Source organism: Atheta coriaria, unplaced genomic scaffold (genome assembly GCF_025399875.1).
Source record: "Atheta coriaria isolate IRGN ID8LTWV9N9 unplaced genomic scaffold, Caltech_Dcor_3.1 hic_scaffold_16_pilon, whole genome shotgun sequence".
NCBI lineage: Eukaryota > Metazoa > Arthropoda > Insecta > Coleoptera > Staphylinidae > Dalotia > Dalotia coriaria.
The window spans coordinates 423,811-446,597 of record NW_027045458.1 but is presented as its reverse complement, the minus strand read 5'-3'; the positions used below and the strand labels follow the sequence as shown (position 1 = coordinate 446,597).

Genomic DNA, 22,787 nt, shown 5'->3' with positions numbered 1-22,787 from the left:
GAATGTCTATGGTAAAAGTTTTGATGCGGAAATTTGAATGAGAATCGGCGGTCAAACATTGCAAATTAACTATAAATAATTCGTGCGCGAGTTTATTATCAACTGGCCAGCAAAGGGACGCCTAGGCGAGTGGTTAATTGGAGGGAAATTATGTGTCCTCGGTGGATGCATTGCGCGCGAATTGCGTGTTTACCAACTAATGGATTTTCGATGGCATTGTAATGAGGTAATATTGAAATTATGGCCGCAGATGGTCAGGATCTACGGCGATACCGAGGATAGTGAGGCCAGCCACTCGCACAGAGTCCTTTATTCCTACTGCCCCTATTATCTATTATCTAACGAGTAATATAGCTTGGTGCTAATACAAGGAGAATACAAATAAACTTCAGAATATATAAATTTCACAAAAAACTGTTTTTAAACATTTTACATCCAAAAATTTTAATTTTTTAAATTTATTTAATATAAGCTATGAAAAGTGTTAGTTTTAGTTGTTTCCGTAACACCCTGTATGATAAAGTATTGTATTGGCTTCGTTTCCACTCGCGCGGCTTTGTGTCATCGGCAAAGACACGCCGCTCAGCGGGTTCACAATTTCACAAACACTTAAAAGGGGCAGCGCCGGAAACGCGCCGCGCGCCATTGCACATAATAGGAAAGCCGCCCCCGGACGGACTGGCAGAATATGGAAGCGAGGCGAACTGATCCCCGATATCCTCGAAGCTGTAGTGATCTGTCCGCGAGTTCCAACCAGCCTCTGACCGTGACTAGGGGGGCGGCGGATGCTTGGGGGGTTGAATAACGTAGAGAAACTGCAGAACATCTTCCGCATGACTTGCCCGCCAGTTAATTACAAATCTATTTCATCATTTCCATCATACTAAACCGACGTACAGCATTAGATTATTAAACGTATATAGAAGTTCCACTTTGAAACTATACATTACCTACTAGATGGCGCTGTGGTAGTAATAGTCAACTCATATTACTTAGATTTATTTATTTATTTAATTAGTTTACGTGAAAACCACAACTTTTCAGTTTACACTGAATGTACGAGTATGTTATGTTGCGCGGTGTAATTAAAGTTTTAGTTTTCCCTCGGCTGGCGTTGAGGCGTCTTGGCCGTTTCAGGTGTGCGATAATTCATAACCGAGTTCTCTTTCTGCGCTTCGTCGCGCACTCCTGCGATTTCATTCCGTGCTCTCCGAAGAGTAATTTTATAATTTCCTCTGGGATGTTATTTTGCCCAGTGCTTCGCTCGAGCGAAGCGGCGAAAAACATTTCCTCGACAACGACAACGACGACTTCATCTTCGACGTATACCTATAAGTTTCTTATTTGGTTCATGTGGCAATTTGTGTTATACGTTTTTTTTTTCTGCTTTTGTTTTTGTTTGTGTGTGGGTGTTTGCGAACGGGTGTTAAACGGCGGCCACGTTCAGAGGCCGCATTCGACGCACGTATTTCATTAATGTCCGCCACGGTGCCACCCGCGAAGAAGAAACTTTAATTACGGTAATTAACTCGTGTGCTAAGCTCCTCCCACTCGCAACAAGACCTATTTTCATTCATTTTAAGTGAATGCTAGGTGATAGAATACAAATTTTAATGTGTTTTTTCACCCAAGCTTAGTTTTTTAAGATTTGTTTTGACAAATTGAAGTTTTTCGTTCATTTGACTAAAATTTATTAAAAATAATCGTGTAATGTTGTATTTAGATAAAAATACGGTTCATACAATAGTTTGAATCGATTTACAAAATTTTGAAATAAAAATTTGCATTTTTTTCTTTGTATTTTGAAAATTAGTAAAATTTAGCAAATTTTAAAGGTTAGGAAGTTAATTTTTTATCTCCTTGATTAAAAGAGGCAATAAACAATAATATTACACTATCTATGCTTACAAATTGCTAATATGTAGTAATTTTAATTATAAACCAACATAATAACTTACAAAAATATAAGATACCATTTGTTAAATGACAAAAACAAAAGTGTGAGAACATAATCAAAACGACTTTTTAATTATGCCGTAGTCGCAGCGGCAGTGGCACACTTTTTTTATAATAAACTTGAATTCGTAAATTTGCAAAAGATTGAAGAAAAAGTTTCGTCTCGGCGGGCGCGATTTTCCCATTCGTTGTGCAAATTTTAATGAAGCGCGTGCAAAGAAGGAAATAATTAAAAGTTTTTCGGTTTTATTTTTATTCTCCACTGTTTTGTTTCGCCGTGAACAATCTGTGTTAATGTTAAAACTTAAAATTTAATTAACAAACATATTTACTTTAATCCTAATTCGCGTTAATTATTATTAAGCAAACAACTAATAAATCAAGCATTTTTAAAATGATTGCTGTTAATTATTATTTTTCGCGTAGAAATACGGTAAAGATTAATCCGCTAAGGCAAAGTAGAAGCGTACAATTTTTCAAGCGGCGATTTAATGAATCTGGCAGTCGAAGGCAGAGCGTAGGAACAGGACGCGGCGCGTTGATGATGAAAAACGTGTGGGCGTGAATAATTTTTACGATCCTGCAAACCGACGGCGGCAGGCAGCAGGACGCTCTCTCGTGCGCGCTCATTAAGCGAAGCGGAAAGGGTGTGAATGACCGGCATTGATTTTCACCCCTAGGATAAAATGCAACCAAAAGGAATATATTTGCAGGTTAGACACACTAGCGCCGCCTATGTTTCGATAGCGGAGTGAACAGCTACTAAAAGGACTTCTGCAACCCCAGGAAACTTTTGCAGGAGTTAACTTTGGAAAATTATGTTACAGAAACCTGTAAAATAAAATAAGGACTGAAAGGATATTACATTATTATGAACTATGAAATTAATTACGATAATAAATTAAAGTAAATACTTATAATTTGTTAATTAAACGTAATTAAAATATTAATACCTGTAATAAATTTTGTGTAATTTTTAGTTTAATAATTGCAGCATTAAATTAAACGTTAATTAATGTCAAGGGTGGATTTTAGTTAAAACATTGCAGATTAAAATTGCAAGATTTAAGACTCTCGAATGCAAGATCGTTAATTAAAACCGCATTATCTCGACGACGTGCCTCGCTTTCCACCCCAATTCCTCCCCGCCGCCTGCTGCGCATAGCCTGTTGCTTCCCGGATTCAATATTTCAGCATTAGATACAAAGTTGCAGCTTCGTAAATCGCGACTTCATTGAAAACGCAAACAGACGTCACGAGCCTTCCCCAACCTGCGCCGCCCTCTTCTCGGGTTGGGGTTGTTTGTGCGTTTGTGTCGCGTTTGGGTGTGTGCTTCGCGGTCATGTTTGTGCAGCGCACGCGGCTGTGGCACAGTTTGCCGGATGGAGGCCAAGAGCGTGCGCGCCCCGTACGAAAGTAGGTTAACATCGTGTCACGGGCAACCGCCGCCCCGCGCGGCGACGTCGCGCAAACCCCGGTTACCGGGCCGGAGCCCAGCTCTGGAGAACCATTTCCGGATGGCGCCCTGGCGCTTCCTGTCGCCGCCCACCGCCACCGCTACGACCGCCCGAATATAATTGCGTATTGAATATAGGCCGCGACCTTTACGCTGCTAATACACGCTGATTATGTTTTCATTTATTGGCACGCCGAAATTTGCGTATTCTTTCAACCGCGCACACAGAAAAAAAACAACAAAACACTGGATCATCCCGAGGGGTGAAATTTTTGAAATTTCAATTAAAACGATGTATTGCCGCGCCTGCAACCCACTGGCTTAATGTCATATTTTTTAGACATCTACCCTTTTTTGTAATTTATTTGTAAATATACCTATACAATATGTTTAGTAATTTTTTTAAATTTTTAATTTAAAGATAATTAATGTAGGTACGTAAATTCTTAATACATTTTGTAGAATTAAGATAAAAAAAAGCATAAATAACGGGTTTGCTTTTGTGTTAGACCCAAACACCGAACAACTAATGCGCTTTTAATTAATAACGTCGGTCGAGCACGTACGCAACGTTTTAATTGGGTTTTACGCTCTTCGCGTGCGCGCAACTTAAATGTATCCAGCGCCATCACGGCGGGCGCATAAAGTCTCAAACGTTTCAATTGCACAAAAAGATAAATGATGGAACAAAAACACGCAAAAATCACGATTTAAATAACTGCTCCAACAAAAACAATACTTTTAAGTGTTTCATTAATAATTTACACAATTGGATGGAAACCAGCTCAAATAAATGATTTTTGAAATATTATAACAGCCATTATTAAAATAGCGTTCAAATCAAGGAAATTTGAGGTTAGTTTAGTTGATATGCACGAAATAATACTTTTAAACGTCCGAATGAATAATTTACAAAGAAAAATATGATTTATACTCAAAATTTTCCTCTAAATAATCAAAATTGTGGCTTTACAGCATTGTTATGTTATTTTAAGCATTCGATGATGTTAAATATTGAATACGAACGCTTAGCGGCGTACCAAATTGCAATCGAATTATCCGTTTCGGATGTGAGCCCTTACCCGGGGCGAGAACCCTAGACAATCGGCGAATGCGCTCGAATCGGCGATTATCGCTTTGATCTAACCGAATTACGAAGTCGAGCAAATATTTAACATCGCGGTCGAATCGGTTCGCCCCTGCCTGCGTCTGTAAGGACTCTCAGCTAATTGAAACAAAACCCGCACAAGTAGTCAACCCTTGTAACTCAACTGACTCTCTGGTAACTCTAGCCGGCCGAGCAAATTGTCATTCAAAGGACTCTAACTAGCAACATTTGTTATTTGATGGCGAGTATTTAGTTATCGAATGCACTACTCGAATCTACTACTAATGCCATCTATACATCAATAGTTCACAAAAGTGTAGAACGTGAGTATACGTAACGGATGTGCATGAATAATATACTCAAGAGCTTTATCCCGACGGAAATGCACTTTGCGAGTGCAAAAGTGACACTCGAAGAGGGTGAATGCACATGCACAAGGAGTTCTATTGTACGCTGCCCACATACTACATATAAATTTCATTTTATATGCTTTGATATATGAGTACATATACCATGTGTTTTATGAAGTACAAAATTAACATTTTAAAGAAAGTAGAAGCAAAAAATGCAATCTCAATCACTTGAGTTAATAACAATTTGATTGCAGGCGAAATTGCGTAGGACTAATATTGATCCTTGACCTAGAAAAAAATTGCGCGCAATGCTAATCACGCTCGGACGCTTTTTGCACCGAGACACGAGTATCAAATAAAAATCCAAGTATGCGGTGCAAATCAAAAGAAACACATCTTGAACGCCGTCTCGAGACTGTCTCGCAGCGCACCCCGCCGCCGCCGCCGCAGTTATACGAACTTGTTGCTTTTTAAGTTATTGACGTCGCAATTCGTCGGCTGCGTGCCGCTGCGAGCGTATACTTGTTGCGTCGCACAGACGGACGCTTTTTTGCGCGTTGTACATGCTGGCGGGTGTTCAGGCCGATGAAAGAGAGAGTAAGTAAGAGTGCGAGCTGGCGCGGAGTGGAGAAAAATAGTCGCCCAGGTGAGAGCGGCGGCGGCGGTGGTAATGCGGGCGGCGGTGCGGGCGGTGGCAGGCGCACCAGGTGGCGCTGTCTCGCTCGCGCACGCCGCCTCCGCGCGCCCGGCGGCCGGCCGGGAGTCGCTCGGCGTCCACCGCATTCGCAGTACGCCGCCGCCGCCGCAGCCACATGCCTCTGCAACAGGTGACCTATCGCGCGACGCGCACGACATCCACGACTCGTAGGGCTTAATTACACTTTACTTAATTACAGACGAAACAACGTAGTAGTTGAAACAAATAATTTAAAAATAAATTTAAAAAAATATTCAAAGTTTTTGGTGCGTGGAAAAAACTTTTCGGTGTGTTTGTGTGAATATAAAGTGCGAAACAAACAAACTCGGCAAGACTTTTAAAAGGTGAGCGCATGCACAAATTAATTATAACTAATAATTAATTATAGCAGGGCTGACACACTCACAGTGTATCAAGTTGATGTATCTTGGCAGTAATTAATTGAACTGTTTCAAGTTTGAAGATGTGCGTCGGCGGGCCATAACTTGGATGTTTTATCGCGTTCGTGATCGCGATCAAGGGGTTTGCTCAAAGTGCGAAAATATTTACACTAATGGCCGCCGCGGTAGTAGGTATACGATGGGCTCAAAGCAAATTTAAATTCAGTGGAAAACGGTCGCGTAATGTGCGCAGACACAAAGGCTAATGCGACGAGCACGCACTCATCTCGAATAATTACGCACCACCTTCCGAACCAGTCGAGTACAAAAAATGTTACATTAAATGTTACTATTGGATATAGATAGTAAAATTGTGTGTTGTTTTTGCTGGGAAAATAGGTGAAACCTAATAACTTTTGATATAAATAGTACAAAATTTATTTGCAATTTTTAGTACTTTTGCCCACAATTTTAGAACCTTTACACCTAAAATTTTCATGATTTTTTTGTCTGATTTTGTGGAGAATTTTCCAAACTATAATAATCATTAATCAGCAGTTTGCTACCGCTTTTAGTTTAAAAGATATGCGCTGCTAAAAATCCTCAAAAAAAAAATGATGACACGTGAAAACACTTTGTATTAATGTTTTATAGACACTAAATTTGATAAGGATTACAAAATCCACAAAATAATTAATCATAATTTAAACAGTTTAATTTTGTATTAAATTACTTTCAAATGAAAATTAATATTGCTGAATTATTTAAAGTATCAAACTTTATTCGAGGTATTTTAATATCCGAGTATTTAAAATTATAAACTCTCATAGTACGAGTACATGAGTTTAAAAAATAATTAATGAGTTTTTTATATAATTTAGAAATTCCCGTAGCAATAAAATTGCAATAAAATCAATGTAGTATTAAAATATACTAAACAATAAAATAGTAAATAAATACATTGTTATTTGTAAAACTTGAAAGAAAATTAATAACGGCATTATTAATTTCTGACGCAAATTGTGTTTTATTACGATATAGAATAAAAACACGTTTTGCTGTTCAATATCATAATAGTATTGCGTATTGTTGTCTTTGAATAGCGAGAGAAATATTATTATGGCCATAAATATATTGGCTTGCAATTGATGAATAAAAAAATTATGAAATTAAAACACGCAAGATTTAGGTCAATATTTAGGTCAAAAATTTAAAAATTTACTCTTCAGGTGATACGTATGTATTTTTAATTAAGAATTTAAACAAATATTACATACAAATAATGAAAAATCGATTTAATCGTTTTTTTTGTAAAATTTAATTAAATGAAAGTCTTGCATTATTAAAAGGTTTTAAAGCAGTTTTAAACCCATTACTATATTTAATTTTAAAAGAAAATATAATTAATTATGGATTTACGTAGGATAAAAGCAATATTTTAAGAATAAACTGGTTTAAAATACATAAATATCATCATAATATACAAAAATAAATTCAATTGAATAATTATTATCGTATTATGTGGCGACGCATAAATAATTCGCAACGGTTCAATTATAAATCGACGCTTAATTGAACGGCGTCCGTCAGACGCGCGTCCACGATCAATCAACGCGCACATCACGCGAACTCGTCAATTAATAAAACTCGCCGCGCGTTTCGAAAGCTCCAAAGCTCCATGAACATTCAAAAACTCACAGTGCACGCCGTTCCGAAATCTGCATAATTCTATAATTTCGTAAATGTTGTAATTTTATCCGCGCCGACATTAATCGAATTCCGCGCGCATTGCAACATCCGAAACCCTTTTCGGTTTCCCTCCCAAAAACGAAACCGAATATTAAATTTCCAGAAACCATTAAAACTCCATTACAATCGCGAAAATCACAACAATTGCCGGGATGAATGTGTTTTATATCGAACGATGAAATTCGAGTGTAGTACCTATGAACGAATGTATGCTGAGAAGTTGTAGCGGAATGCGGGAATGCGGAGGATGTGCGAGGAAACGCGCGCGGAAGTTATGAAGGAAGGCACGCGAAGCGCGCGCGCCGTGCGTAATTTCACCGCGGCATTGTTCCTCTCTCCGGCGAAAGCTTTCGCGCTTTATTCTTGGCCGCGGTTAATCAGCTTCATTATTTAACATTGGTGCTGTGCGAACATGGAACGTGTTTCTGCTTTGTGCTTCTTGGATCAGCTTCGAAAATCTCTTTCGTAACTTTCTACCCCTAATGCATTTGGTTTTATTAAAATCAAAATTAACTTAATAATTTTAGCCGAAAATTGTCTTTCAGTTCAAGTAAAATTAAATTAAAATAATTTTTTGAGTCAAGATCGAACTTTTTTAGTGTTTTTATTTTATATTTTATATTAATCTGTAGTTGAAATTGAAAAATGAAAAATTTTGAAAAAAATTCAAACTAGATTTATATTTAGATGAAAAAATGTAATAAAAGTTGAAAGTCATGTGTGTTCTAAGATTGATTTCCCACATGCGACGTTTGCATTTCGATTTGACGTTTGTCGAAATGCGCGAAATCGAAATTGAATTCGTGCCCTCTTTCTTTCATTCGTCACCACCGCGCTCAGACTGTCGTTTACTTAAGGTACTCGCGGGTCTCTTTGAATATCAAACAAGCCCCTCGCTACACACATGCACAATCAAACATATTTCCTATATGTTTGTGTTAATCCGCTTTCTTCAACTTTTCAATTTTCCTCAAATATTGCAATTTTATTCCACGAAATTCTTCATTCAATCAAAAAAAGTTTTTTAATCATTATAACAGATTACATACAAGACAGGGATAATCTGAATGTTTTCGTGAAGAGCAGTCTAATTGCAGCAATTATCTGACACGATCTAAATTCGTTTTGCATCAGCGCGATTCAAGCGCAAAAGAAATTGGCGCGCGTTTTCTTGCGCGTCGGTAATCAAACGACACCCGACGGGCGTAAGCGTTGAGACGGGGGATCGTTTTCGAGTGATGTAATTTAGTGTTTCCGGCGGCGCGTTTTACGAGCGACAAACGCATCGAACGCCTTCAAATTGCTCAAATATTTAGCAGGCGAACGGAAGGCGCCGAGGTGGCATTCCGCTGAGAAGATGTCGAAGCACGCGCGACAATCATTAATTATTTACATTCAGGCGGGCGCGCGCGCTCGGAAAGTTTGTCTTCGATGAAAAAGATGAAAGAATTCTCATCGACGATAAGGAATTTGTTACACATGGATATTATTGGAAACGATTGCTCGAAAAAAAATAAAATTCAATGAAAAATTAATTCAATTAGTTTCAGGCTTTCCATTACATTTATATTAATTCCAAATGAAATTTATGAATATAGTTTAGCAGGAATTGATCATAAATGGAAGAATATTCATTTAATAATTATTTTAATTCTAGGAGATATAAAAATATCTTGAAATTTGCGTATTTTACCTAAAAATGTTATTTTTGTCTTTTATTACTATAAATACATCAAAATAATCATTTTAACCACGTAGCACTTAAAAATATAAAATTTTAGTACTTTACCACCAATAAATCATTGTTTAGGTGTTAAAATGTTAAGATATGCGTTATTACGTAAAAGTAATGAATGGTGAAGGCGTTCCTGGTGCCTCAACGCACACAATGTTTAATTCATACGAGCGTGCTGCGCCCCTGCTGCTCACATTTCTCAATTCGCTTGTCACCACCGTTTCCCTCAGCTGGCAAAGACGTGCAGCGACCGCATGCCGATGCAAATGCGAACGCGCCCCCGCAAACGCAATATATACTCAATACTAACACAATGAGCACATTGCGCATGCTCGCATCTCTTTGAATACCAATACTGGAAACCACCTCTAAACTAATCACTAAACTAAATACAAAACAACAATTGATGGCAGTCTAATCGCCTGCAAGGAGAAACGTGCGCTTAAGAAGCCGATCAAGCTTACGACTTGAGAATGGTTAATAGTTTTCGAGCGACACAATATGTACGAGTAAAGTGGAAAGTGTGTTCAACTATAAACTGTAAAACTATCCAGCTGCTCAATGCTAAGCGATGCTATCGAGACGAGTCGAGTATTGTAGTTTCCAGGGTTTGTTGGGTTTGTCGTCTTTAGTTGGCTGTGTTTGCTCTGCATTTGCAATGCGGTTCATGGAAACTCGGCTGTGATTGGATGCTTTGTTGTCTTTCAAGTACAGATACTGAGATATTGCCATTGCAAGTACTGGGACTTGCACAATTTCCACTTAGAGACACAAGTATACTTTGACTTTCACATTGGATTATCTTTGTTAGTGTGCGAAATCAAAAACTGAATTCTGCAAACGGAAATAGATAAATGAACGGCAAAAATTTTTAGTAAATGGAACTAATGTTACATAAAGAGTATTAAGTCTAGTGAATTGGACTTAGAGTTATTTTGTCTACAAAAGCCTCACAAAGTCTTTTTGTCCATCAATACTGTCTATTTTGTTATTTTTTTGATATTTTGAGAATTTATGTGGTAAATGTTCTACAGCTTTATTTCCAATAGAGTAATTTAGGATCCCTCATTATAATATGGTAGTTATGGAATCCCTTTATGATCTTTGTATTGTTTTAGCTCTTTAAACCAGGAGAAAGTGTCCAAAAATAACAATTTTCGTTAATTTTTCTTGCTTTGGCGTGGAAAACACCCTATATCTATTATGATAATAATGTAATTTAGATCCCCTAATAGACATATAATAGCTAAGAAATTTTCTTACAGAATGCGTTCTGTTGTAGCCTTCTTATCAAACCTGAAGTGCCCCAAAATGACCAACAAAAGCCATTTTATTAACAGGTCAAAACAATTTTATAAAATTATTTTCGATCAAATAACAAGGTCAAATTTCTTACTGGAAAAATGTAGGTATTTGAATTACGTGTGAAAATCGCAATCTATAAAAATTTAAGTCCTCAAAACAAAGTTTTAAAAGTATTAAAGTTTTTCAAGCGAGAGTTTTTCCCGACCAGGTGGCTCAGTAAAAAAGTAATAAAACTGATTGCTTTAATTTCAAATCAACAAAAACATTGCCAAATTAAACCGACACCCATATACCTACTATACCCACTCAATTTTTATTTATACGCTACTAGTTCCCTTGTGTTACCTATTTTATCCTTTTTATTTTTATTTCTATTTATTCCATGACAGATAAATAAAGCACATAAAGTAATTGAATTCTCCCACGAAGGAAATGAGCAAAGAATGACTCAGCTATTGATTCTACTATACGCGGTCGACGCAAAACTATGCGCTCACAACCGAAGAAAGGTGAGCGCGTTACGCGCAAGAAAAAAGGACCTGGAAGAACGAAAAAAGGACGGATCGAATGCGCTGGTGCGCGCGCGCGCTCATGATGGGCTCGAGCGAAAGTGCCGTAACACGATAACGCACATCACACGTACCGCATATAAAAAGGAAAAGAAAGAAGCGAAATAATGTGGGGAACGAAAGGCGAGACGAGTGAAACAAAATGACGAATGAGCGGCAACAAAATGCTTCACGCGCGTAACTTCGATTTAGTGTCGTCAGTGTTTCATATTCGCCTTCTATTTTTGTTTATTCACTCATGTAAATATAGGTTATGTGCATACGAATTTGATTGAAATTTATAACCTCACATTATTTTCACTTCGAATAAGTTTATTATTATTTGTATTTATTTTTAATAATTTTAATTAGTTCATTCAAAAAGTAAATGTAGCTAACTAAAACTAATTAGAATTCAACTAAAACCGAATATAAATATGAAGGTAGAAATATGATGTAAACAAGTTGCAACTGCGCGCAATGTAAACGAAATTTGTTCGGACAGCAAAGCATTTGCATTTCCCAAAGCTCCAAAGCTTTCGTGCGGAGCTTTCCAATGAATCGCATAGTGCAAAGTTGGCGACCGACAACTAACTCATACACCACTTTCGGTTTTCCAGTTTCTATTTCCTTTCATTTCTCGTTTTTTTTTTCGCTCTTTGTGCGCTGTAAATTCTATCACAACTTCACAACGTCACAATATGAATGTTACTGACCACGAATGCACTTGACAGTTAAGTTAAACTTCAAAATCTCATTAACCTCAATCACCTAACCTAACATAACCTAAAGTTTTATGACAGAAGATAAATTGCAACGTTGCCAAATTTTCAAGAAATATTAATTGTATTTTTGCAAAAAGTTGTGATTCTTAAACTCAAAATCATTTTTTTTAATTTTAACTGAAAATTTTTGACAAAAAACTTTAAAATCTTATTAACATCAAACACGCTTATCAATCACCTAACCTAACCTCACTTTTTTGACGCAGGATAAATTGCAACGTTGCCAAATTAACAAGAAAGTTGTATTTTTGCTAAAAGTGCTGATTCTTAACCTCAAAACCATATTTTTCAACTTTAACTTACAATTTATAACAGAAAACAACTTTTTGTCTCCAAATTTACATTTTTAATATTGCGATGTTATGTTAGGATGCTAAACTTCAAAATCTTAACCTAACATTTTTCTGCCACAAGATAAATTGCAACGTTGCCAAATTAACAATGAAATGTGACAACCGTGCGCGTTGGGAAACCTCACGGAAACATTTGTATTATCTTCAATTCTCCTCGCTTTCGTTCATGTCACACAGCGAAGGAATTTACAGCCGCAGTCCTGCGATTGTAACTTTCAATGTAAACCCCATCCAGTTGCGTCTTGTTCGCGTTAAACTTCTCGACCGCCATCACCACATCCTTCATTGTATTACAGGAATGTATAAATACACATCACACAGATGTGGAATGAAACGAAGGTAGCTGTGACGACACAATTTAATATTCATCATCATCATGCTGGTAATTATTTAAGTTTGAATGTTAAATATGTAGTTATGTAGAATTATCGTAGTTACAACTCCAGATGGACTCTAGAAACGTAAATATAGCACAGGTGGGGCGGTGAAGTGGCGGCGGCGCGAGTGCGGGTCTCGTGTATCGTGATCCCTCGCAACATGCGATAACTTTACCGCCACCACCGCTGCGTTTTGTGCAAACACATTTTATGTTTGCGGTCCTAGGTTCCTGCAGAGGAAGGAACAACACGTTTCCTAGTCGATTATGTTATAAATATTAGACGGTGTATTTTACTCGGCCACTTGTGGCGCAAATAATAATTGGGCAAAGGTTTTAAAAATGTATGAAGTTGCTGTTGTTTACTTAGTATACGTAAATATAAAGTTTGGACGTGTAACAGCATGAATATTACATGACAACTTTAAAAATACACTGTGGGCAATTTTTGTGTGGATAAAATTTATTTTTCTATGTTTGACTTTTAACACAGCGTTTATTTTTATGAAATAAATTGATTCACGTGTTTCCGCATGAATAAAAAACGTGCCATCGCATTTATATGATCGCCACGTGGCAAAGATGGCCGAAAGATATTGTGTTTGCAGTGGAAAACGTGCGCCCACGCGTACGATATTCGTATTTCCGTCCGGCGCGTCCGCACTTTCAATCCCTTACGCAAAACACCGAGGGAGCCATCAAAGCTCAGCGTGTGCTTGCGTTTGTTACCTTTTTCCTTCACTTCGGCTTCTGCACAACTCGAATATACATACATAAATATACAAACGCAAAAAGGAGTAAAAAGTTCGGAAATATTCCTCGATATATACGAAGTGGTCAGTCAGTCAGTCAGTCAGTCAGTCAGTGGGGAAATATACGCAATGCAGTGGGTATCAACGTAAGTACTCAGAGATGTGGCAACACAGTGATGTAAATACATTTTGCAAAATGTTTGGTCGCGCGACTGAATGCCAGCTGAAAAGAAAAATGGATGTGACCTGCATTCCCTGTGCTTTCAGGACGATCGGAAAGCTTTCATGAATCTATACGAAAAAAAGGCAAAAATCGAAGGAAGATTTTCGTCAAATAATATAAATGTGTTTTGGTTTAATAAAATCGTTATTTATCAAGGAAGACATGTTGTATTTTTACTAAAAGTGGTGTTTTCTAACCTCAAAACCAATTTTATTCAATATTAACAAATAATTTTTGTAAAAAAAAATTTTTTTGCGTTTTTGCTTCTAAATTTTATTTTTTTTATATTTTAAAGTCAAAATATCAAAAACCAAGATAAAATAAATTTGATATTTTGTTTATTATTGATTTTGCTAACAAATTTCTATAAACTGCATATTTAGCAACAAAATATTAGAATTTGTATCATATTGACGTCACATTCATGGAATTCCTATAAAAGCGACATTAAAATTTCGTACAAGTTTGCGCAATCCAATTTTCGAATAATAAACTTTGCGTGTTTTCGATTTATTAAGTTAATTTTGCCCCACCCGCAGCTCTCTGAAGTTTCACGCTCTGATAGCGCTTCAAGGGGTTGCGCTGGATTTATATTGTAAATAAAATTGTACGAATGCCGAAATGATAACAACGTTTCCGTGCGCGCACGAGTTTGCACCATGGTAACCAGCAATAATCCACCTGCGCGCGCGGATTAAATCGCAAATTGAAATCCATCAGCAATATTTATGTATTGTGCGAATAAAATTGCAGATAAACTGCATCTTTTTATCCGCATGCGTGTTTGCTAGCGTTTGATTTGAACCGCCAGAACGCGGCGTATCGATTAACTGTTGACGGTTGCAATTAACCGTAAGAAAATTAATTGCCTCGTGTGAGTGTGACGGTGCTCTAAGTGTACACTTGTGTTGCAAACGTGATGTTCCAATGAAGCAATAATAAACGTATTGATTTCCTTCAGCGCACCCAACTGTGAGTTCCGCGCCGACGGAAAGGTTAATCGAATCGAAAACAATGAGTAATTAAATTATGTCCGACGCGTCGACACTTTTGCTTCTTAATTGATATATATTTTGTCTATAAATGTACGTGATCTTTTGTTGTGCAAGAAAAGTTAGAGAAATTTTATTTTTTTGGTGGAAATTGAGTAAAAACGTTAAAAATGTGGAATTTTTTTACCAAACAGAAGTTAAATCCTCTACCACACATCATTTTTTTTTTGGTAATTTATTTTATCCAGCGTTAAAAACACAGTTTATTTTAAATTTAACTTTTTGTGATTTTTTTTCTTTCAAAAAGCAGTGATTTTTATTCACTCAACTTTTTTCGTTCATTTAATTATTTGATTTGATTGATTTTGTTAGAATTAAAGCATGTTCCAAACGGAGAATAACAAATAATTCGTTATTTATGTGCGGATATCGAAACGCAATGCGTCAATAACAATCATCCCTCAAAATCACCCTCAAGCGAGCCGTAAACAATTTCAGCGCGACGCAACGGTGTCGTTCGAATCAATCAATCGGCAGTTTATAATTCACAACGAATTATGTCCCAGAGCTCAGCTGACGCACAATGGCTGTCATTAAGCCTCATTATCGAAAGATGCATTATATCGATTGCATCAACATGCTAACTGACAATGCATAATTCAAATCCACTCCTGTACACTTCAACTTTTAAACTCACCTGTAATTATTTATTAAACAACCGTTTAAAATTAAATTAGAAAAATTGATGTATCCATAAGAAATATTTTATCGTGTTATGTATTTTCTTGTTACAGTGACACTGGTGGTGTGTAGTGAGGCTTGAATGTGAACCGGAGAAGATCGATGCCTGCATCAACGATGTTCTCGAAATTCAAGAGCGGAAGCGGCGCGCAGAGCCCGCTCGAGACGAATCCGATCGGACAATTCTTCGAAATCGGCAAGCAGATCGCCAGTGCCGGACCGGAACTTGTCTGGCGTATTCATGACGCTTACCGGAAAAGTGACGGAAAGGTAAGCAGCGCATGCGCCCTAAACCTTACATAAATTTAATTAATTTTAAACTTTTCGCTGGTAACTTACACACTTAAAATAAAAAGGGATTTAAGCTGCTAACCGGAAAGCGAAAGTTTGCACCTCTTTCCGGCACTTACGTGTCGGGAAGTTTGAAAACCCGCCGTCGTCGCAAGCAGCGTTTCCGTTTCGGTTGCAGTCAGTTTAATTCTCGGGCGCAAGATAAAATAGCGCTTCGTGCCTTTGTTAAGTCCTGCGCGTCCTGCGAGCAGCAGGTGTGTTTGAACAAAAGTCGTAACCGTGCCGAAAGAAAATGAGTTTCCCGGGCTTATTATTTACTGCAAAGATATCTTACATCCGCGCAAAAGACGCTGCAAAACGTTGCAATTTTTTTCCGTATATAGAAGCTAAGGTTTTAAATTCACTCACGTCACGATATTTGCTTGCTTCCACGCAAAACGTAAACAAAGCACCGGAAATTTGCATGCGACACGTGCGGCGACGAAAATAACGCCGCATCTATTTTCGGTGTTGTGCGGGGGCGTAAAAATATGAGCGCCGGTGCGAAATCGTGGGTGAATGATAATAACATCAAAATGTGGCAGGCAAATTTCATAAAGTGCAGAGAGGAAATTACACGTTTTATTACTTACTTTCAGTTTTAAAATTACACCATAAAAGAAAACATTTATTTTCACTGTCAAAAAGTGAAACAACTAACGCCATCTTATTGCAATTGCATAAAATAAAATGCATAGCATATACCTACTATACCATAGGCAACCAATTTTTCATTCACCCAAACACAAAACTTTATCTGTGTTTATTTCCATCCACACAGATTTAATTAGTTTGACGTTGGTTAATTGTTTCGTGCGCACAATTAATGCAATATCGAGCGTCGCGACGCTCTCAGAGTACACTCACTTTCATCTCGACGTGCAATATTTGCATGCAGTATGTGCAGCATGCAATTAATTACGTGCGTCAACTGCCTGTTGCCGCGTTGCCGCCTCCTCTCTCCAACTCTCAGCGAAGGCGTAGGAGGAAATTGAATCGTACAATATAATGCAAAATGCAAACACAATATTGTATTGTCAAGCGTCAAGTTATTAATTAAGATAACGATTTGCACCTCGCGGGGACACACAGCCGAAGCAACTGGTTTATGGCGCTGGCGGTGGATGATGATGAAAGGTGTTGGGGGTTATGTTGCCTTTGGTTGATTAGACACGTGGCGAGGTCGCAGCCTGCACTGGTTTCAGCAATGTGGTCAAACCGGACGTTAGTGGCGTCATTAACAGCGATGCTATCGCGTGATTACAGCTTGATATTAATCTCCAAACATGTCATCATGTGGATCAGGATGACATTGTAAATAAGGTTATGTTAAGATTTTATTTGGCAACAGCGCAATTTGTAGTTTGATGCAATAATTAACATAATTTAGTTGCTGGGTCTTCCATCCGAATGATTATGGATTTGTATCGAATGGGCTTTGAAGAGCCCCGAGTCTAATAGGATTGAATCTTACTGGGTGCGGTTTGTTATCGTTCGATAATCACCGTTCGCATGTTTCCGCACATCCGGCGCGACCTACTTCAACCTATATTTCCTCGCCCACGTGTTTACGTTCAATTTTACCCACATTTCCCGCACTCAACGCCATTGCCATTTCCGATGCTTCTATTAAATTGGTGCTTAATCTTACGTCCTTCGATTTTGTGCCTCGATATATACAGGTGTATCCTTAATTTGATGTACCTTCCTGCATGAAAAATATGTCAATGTGCATAATTTGTATGCAGTCGCGTTTGCGGAAATCATGAATCAAGTCCAGGTCAACAAGTTTCATTCGGAGCTCATTCGGTATTCAACAATTCGCGGAATTTCGCTCGTAATAAATGTCGGAACGTCAGCTAAACGCGCCAGGTATCAGCGTGTTTGTTACAAATGAAGTTGCGCGCACAATGCGCGATGAAAGTTCAAAAGTTCATTCAAAGTATTGTCAATCGACGGCAGCCGCTGTGAGGTAAGAAAGGACTCGGAGCAATCCTGTTCCATGGCTTTGGAGATGGCTGGTGAGGAGCATGAGGTGGAATTAGGCCGAGGAATTATGCGTGCTCTGCGAATCGAATCGAATTTCATTGTGCGCCAAACACGCCGTCGAAAAATGATGAGATTCCTGACTTTCATTCTGAATAAGGATGAAATTTCTAATTTGATACACTTTTTTACATACAGTGTGGTTAACAGGCATCAAAAGCAGGAATTTAAAGAGTAAATTTACAAAAGAACTTAATAAAATTGTTAAATTTTACACCAAGTGCGTAAAATGATACTTTTGAACACTTTTTACATCATTTTCGGGGAAGTAAACATCAATAATGTCATTTTTAATGCCAAAAAGTTGTTTTTTCTTTAAATTTTCGCCTGCTGTTGACAAAACTGTCAAAAGTAAATTTAAAGGTTATGTAACTGTCATAACCAAATGACAGATCATATATCTCCCCTATTTAAATTTCCAGCACGTACATATTGTATATTTATAAATAATATTCAGTTGACGATATGTATCAAAATTGAAACCAAAACGCAAGTGAAACCAAGTGAATAAATTTAATCCGCATTAAAAGTTATGATACGGTTTTCTCATTAAAATGTAACTGGATAGCAATTTGTTTATATATCTCTCCATATATATTACACACCACGAACGGAATTGATGATAAATAATTATAATATTGTTTGCACTGAAACAATTACTTAGTCATGCCGGAAAATGTAATTTAATTCCGGATTACAACTTACACCGACCGTGGCGCTGGAAATTAAGTTAGAAGCGTTTCGTCTTGAGCCAAAGGGCGTCAACCCAAACCGCACCACGGCATATCTCTCACTTCCAACCCAACTATGAGCTCGAAACTTACTGTGCTTAACTCAGAATTACACAGCAGACACTATGCAATTACTCGTTTAGACATTCCGCGAAATTGCTGTAATTTTCAACCCGGTAGCAAGTTATCTGTGTGCTGCCATCTGTTAAACACAAGTTGAGAAATTTTGATTTGAAGGTTATTTCAATTGCAATTTATATAAAAAAAAGAGGTTTTATTTAATCTGAACGTGTGCAAACGGATATAATTAATTTCACTCTGCGCCCATTTTTGTTAGATAATTAGATTATGAGCGAGGCGAGCGCGTGGAAAAGTTTTCGCCGCGCATGATGAAAATAAATTTGCTCTGTAGATTAACTACGTGGCTGGTGAAACTTTCATAAATTTATTATGTATACTACCTATATGTCAATTGTAGATGATAAAAAACTTCTAATATTAGTTCTTTTTTCGTTTAAATACAAAGAAAGTAATTTTATGTTAATATTTACTTTTTGGGTATGCTACGCTAGATGGCGCACTAAATACTCAAAAATACACGATCATTGGCTTTATATGATCTATAGAAACAGACGAATGCTTTTATAACCTAAAATTATGTTGTTTTTAGACAGTTTTTTGCTAATAAAACAATTTCTACAACATTTACACAATATATCGAAGCTTTAGAAGCACAAAAAGTTAAAAAAAGTAAATTAATGTGTTTATTAGACACCAAGTCACATAAAATATGACATAACCACAAAATGAAGCTGTCATTCGAGTTATGTAAAGACATCAAATATTTATTGACACGTATGCTCTATAATTTGCAGTCTTTTCATTAAAGTATAGAAATATTCTTCGATATTCTTTTAACAACTTGTTTTTATACATCAGACGCACGTTAACATGACTTTCCCATATAAATCCACCAGCGCGTTGGATGAAAAAAGGAGTAAATATAAAAACCGATAATGGCTGATAAATTGCCCAGTTTAGTATGTGTATTAAGCGCCTCCGCTTCCACCGTTTACTCACACCCTTCCACAACGTGTAACACGCAACAAATTTCCTCTATATTTAATGCGTGTCGTTTTAATCTTCAATAAAAAATGTGATTTTCATCATGTTGCAGGAATGTTCAGTGTTTCTCTTCGAAAAGCGCTGCGCAGAGAAACTGCATAAACCAAAACGCAAGGAAACAGTCACGGAAATCCTCCGCTCGTCCGTGCGACAATTGGAGCGCTTTCGCCACCCGAAAATCCTGCACGTCCTGCATCCGATCGAGGAATGCCCGGAGACGTTAGCGTTTGCGACGGAGCCCGTGTATGCCAGTTTGGCAAATGTGCTGGCGCATCATCAAGAAATGAGCTCGAATCATGGGGGTAGTTTGCCTCCGGGGGCGTCGCAGGCGCCGCCTCCGTCACCGCGACCTACCCACGCGAGGGAGTACAACTTTTTGGACATTGAGTACAAATACGGGATTTTACAGGTGAGCATATGGACATACTGTATGCATTTGATTGTTTTATGTACTTCTGCAGCGTTAATAGATTGAGATGGGACGCGGAGATAAAACTTAAGCACTTGTTGCACGGTTATTACGTAATTACAGGGTTTTACTCAAGTTTATTAGGTTATCCTTACTGGTATAATACAAATTTATTAGGTTTTGGTAATATTTTATCGATAAAATCATTATTAAAGTAAAATATGAGCATTTTAATGTCTAGGCCATAAATTTAAAGCTAAACTTGAGATCAAAAAATAAAAATTTTCAAAATAAATCAATATATTACTAAATTGTTCACTAAGTGCGTAAAATGATACTTTTAAACACTTTTTACAAAATTTTCCGTGAAGAATTCATCATTAATGACACTTTTTATGCTTAAAAGTTATTTTTTCTTTAAATTTTCTCCTGTTGTTGACAGAACTGTCAAAAGTAAAGTTTAAGGTTATGTATATGTCAAAAGTGAATGATAGATAATATATTTGCCCTGTTTTTGTTGATATTTTAGCGATAAAATCATTTTTATAGTAAAATATGAGTAATTTTATATCTAAGCAGTTAGTTTAAAGCAAATCAAGCAATCAAAAAATGAAAATTTACAAAAAAACTCAATACGAGTATATTACTAAATTGTTCATTAAGTGTTAAAAAATATACTTTTAAATACTTTTTAAAACATTTTCCGCAAAGTCTACACCAATAATAACATTTTTCATGATTAAAAGTTATTTTTTCTTTGAATTTTCTCCTGTTGTTGACAGAACTGTCAAAATTAAAGTTTAAGGTTATGTAAATGTCAAAAATGAATGACAGATCATATATATGATCTATTTTTGGTGATATTCAAGCGATAAAATCATTATTAAAGTAAAATATTTATAATTTAATGTCTTGGTAATGAATTTAAAGAAAAACTTATTTTTTGTGATTAAAATTGAAATGATTTGATTTGATGATGATATAGTTTATTAAATAATTAAAATTTAATAGAGTTGCAGTAATGATTTCTGAATAATTCAAGAGCAACAATCCCAACAGGATTATCGAGCTTAGCGCTGACAATCCTTCTGTCTGGGCGAGCGCCCGACGCCGTCGACAGCCGCCTCCCATCGGGACGTCACCGGGGGCGGCTTCGCATTTAACGCGACCTGCCCTAATCCACCGCTGCTTCGAGCTGGGCTTTTTAGTCAACACGTGTCTCGAAGGATTTACACGAATAGTTGCAGCCTCTCAGCCTCTCTCGGCGAATTAATATATTCGCTATATTCGCTAATAAACAACAACCCTTTGCAATTTATGCAATTTACAATGAATAATTTAACATTTATGAATGATTTTTTCTTCGTTTTTATTTTATTTTATTTTATTTGATTTTTACACTGTGTGTGTGTGTTTGGTTGTGTGTATTGTAGCTAGTTTGGTTAATTTTAGTGTGGCGTTTGCTTATCGATTCCAGATAACGGAAGCGCTCTCCTTTCTGCATTATTCGGGTCATGTGCTGCACAGGAACGTGTGTCCGGCGAGCATCCTCGTCACCAAGAAGGGCACGTGGAAATTGGCTGGACTCGAATTCACAGGTATGATGCGAAAGTGTTACAACCGCCATTTCTACCAACACCAGCGCGAATCTATTATGTACGAGTGTAAATTATTGAAATCCAACACTCGTATACGTTTGTTTAATCACACTTTAATATTTAACGTATCGCACACGCACAGCTGGTGGGTATTTAGGCCTTTTTTCGAAGTACATTAAATAGCAACTGGGATGAGAGTTTTATTATTGATACTAGGCATATACAAGGTGTTTTTAATCGGAAAATTGCAAAAATGTTGAAATTTTTGATAATTTGAGAGAGTTTTTGATGTTTTATAAGTTTTTGTTTGTAAAATTTAATTGCAAACTATACATAAGTTATAAAAGTATTAAAATATATATATTTTGTTATTAATTGATAATAGAATCATAAAATATAGGGTGTAATAAAAAAATTTGCAATTTGCAATATTATGCAACCCATTATACATGCTTTTAAAGCAATTTTAACCTAATTAAATGGCAAAGTTGAATTTTGTGTAAAATTCTGATGATTTGATTGAATTTCATACGCTTTATGATTTTTTGTTTCTAAAATTTGATTGCCAACTATACATTAAAAACATTAAAATATATACATTCTGTTATTAATATGCCAGAGAATCATAAAATACCGAGTGTAATATAAAATCAGCATTTTGAAATATTCTGCAATCCATTGCACGCGCTTTGAAAGCAATGTAAACTGCAAAAGTTAATAAATTAATATCTTTGGTAAAAAATATATGAAACTGCATTTAAATTAAAAAAGAAAAACGCTATATACTTATATTAAACATTTTTAATCGTACCATTAAATTATTTTAAATGCAAAACTTTAATTTTGCTTTAATATTTTGTACTTTAATTTCCTTTTAAATTTAAAATTAACTTTGAATTGAAAGCGTATCAAGCAATTTAATTGAATTGAATGGAATATTTTTGAAATATTCAAATGAATTTTTTATGCGCGTACTGAAAAATCAAGTTCTTCCTGTCAAAACAAATCCGATTTGCACTGCTCGAAAATGCGAGCAAAA

The 22,787-nt window shown here is 36.6% G+C and overlaps 1 protein-coding gene across 11 annotated transcripts in view; it reads left to right on the top strand.

The window, feature by feature from the left end:
- Window positions 1-5,654: 5,654 nt before the first annotated feature.
- The window catches only part of LOC135802259 (SCY1-like protein 2), a 31,342-nt gene continuing 14,209 nt past the window's right edge, over window positions 5,655-22,787 (top strand). For all 11 annotated transcript variants that reach the window (XM_065315819.1, XM_065315822.1, XM_065315821.1 and 8 more), the window contains exons 1-4: window positions 5,655-5,914; window positions 15,563-15,779; window positions 19,794-20,150; window positions 21,628-21,748. In XM_065315819.1, the coding sequence (XP_065171891.1) occupies window positions 15,612-15,779; window positions 19,794-20,150; window positions 21,628-21,748 (646 nt within the window). In that variant the 5' untranslated portion in view covers window positions 5,655-5,914; window positions 15,563-15,611. The remainder of the gene's footprint in view (window positions 5,915-15,562; window positions 15,780-19,793; window positions 20,151-21,627; window positions 21,749-22,787) is intronic.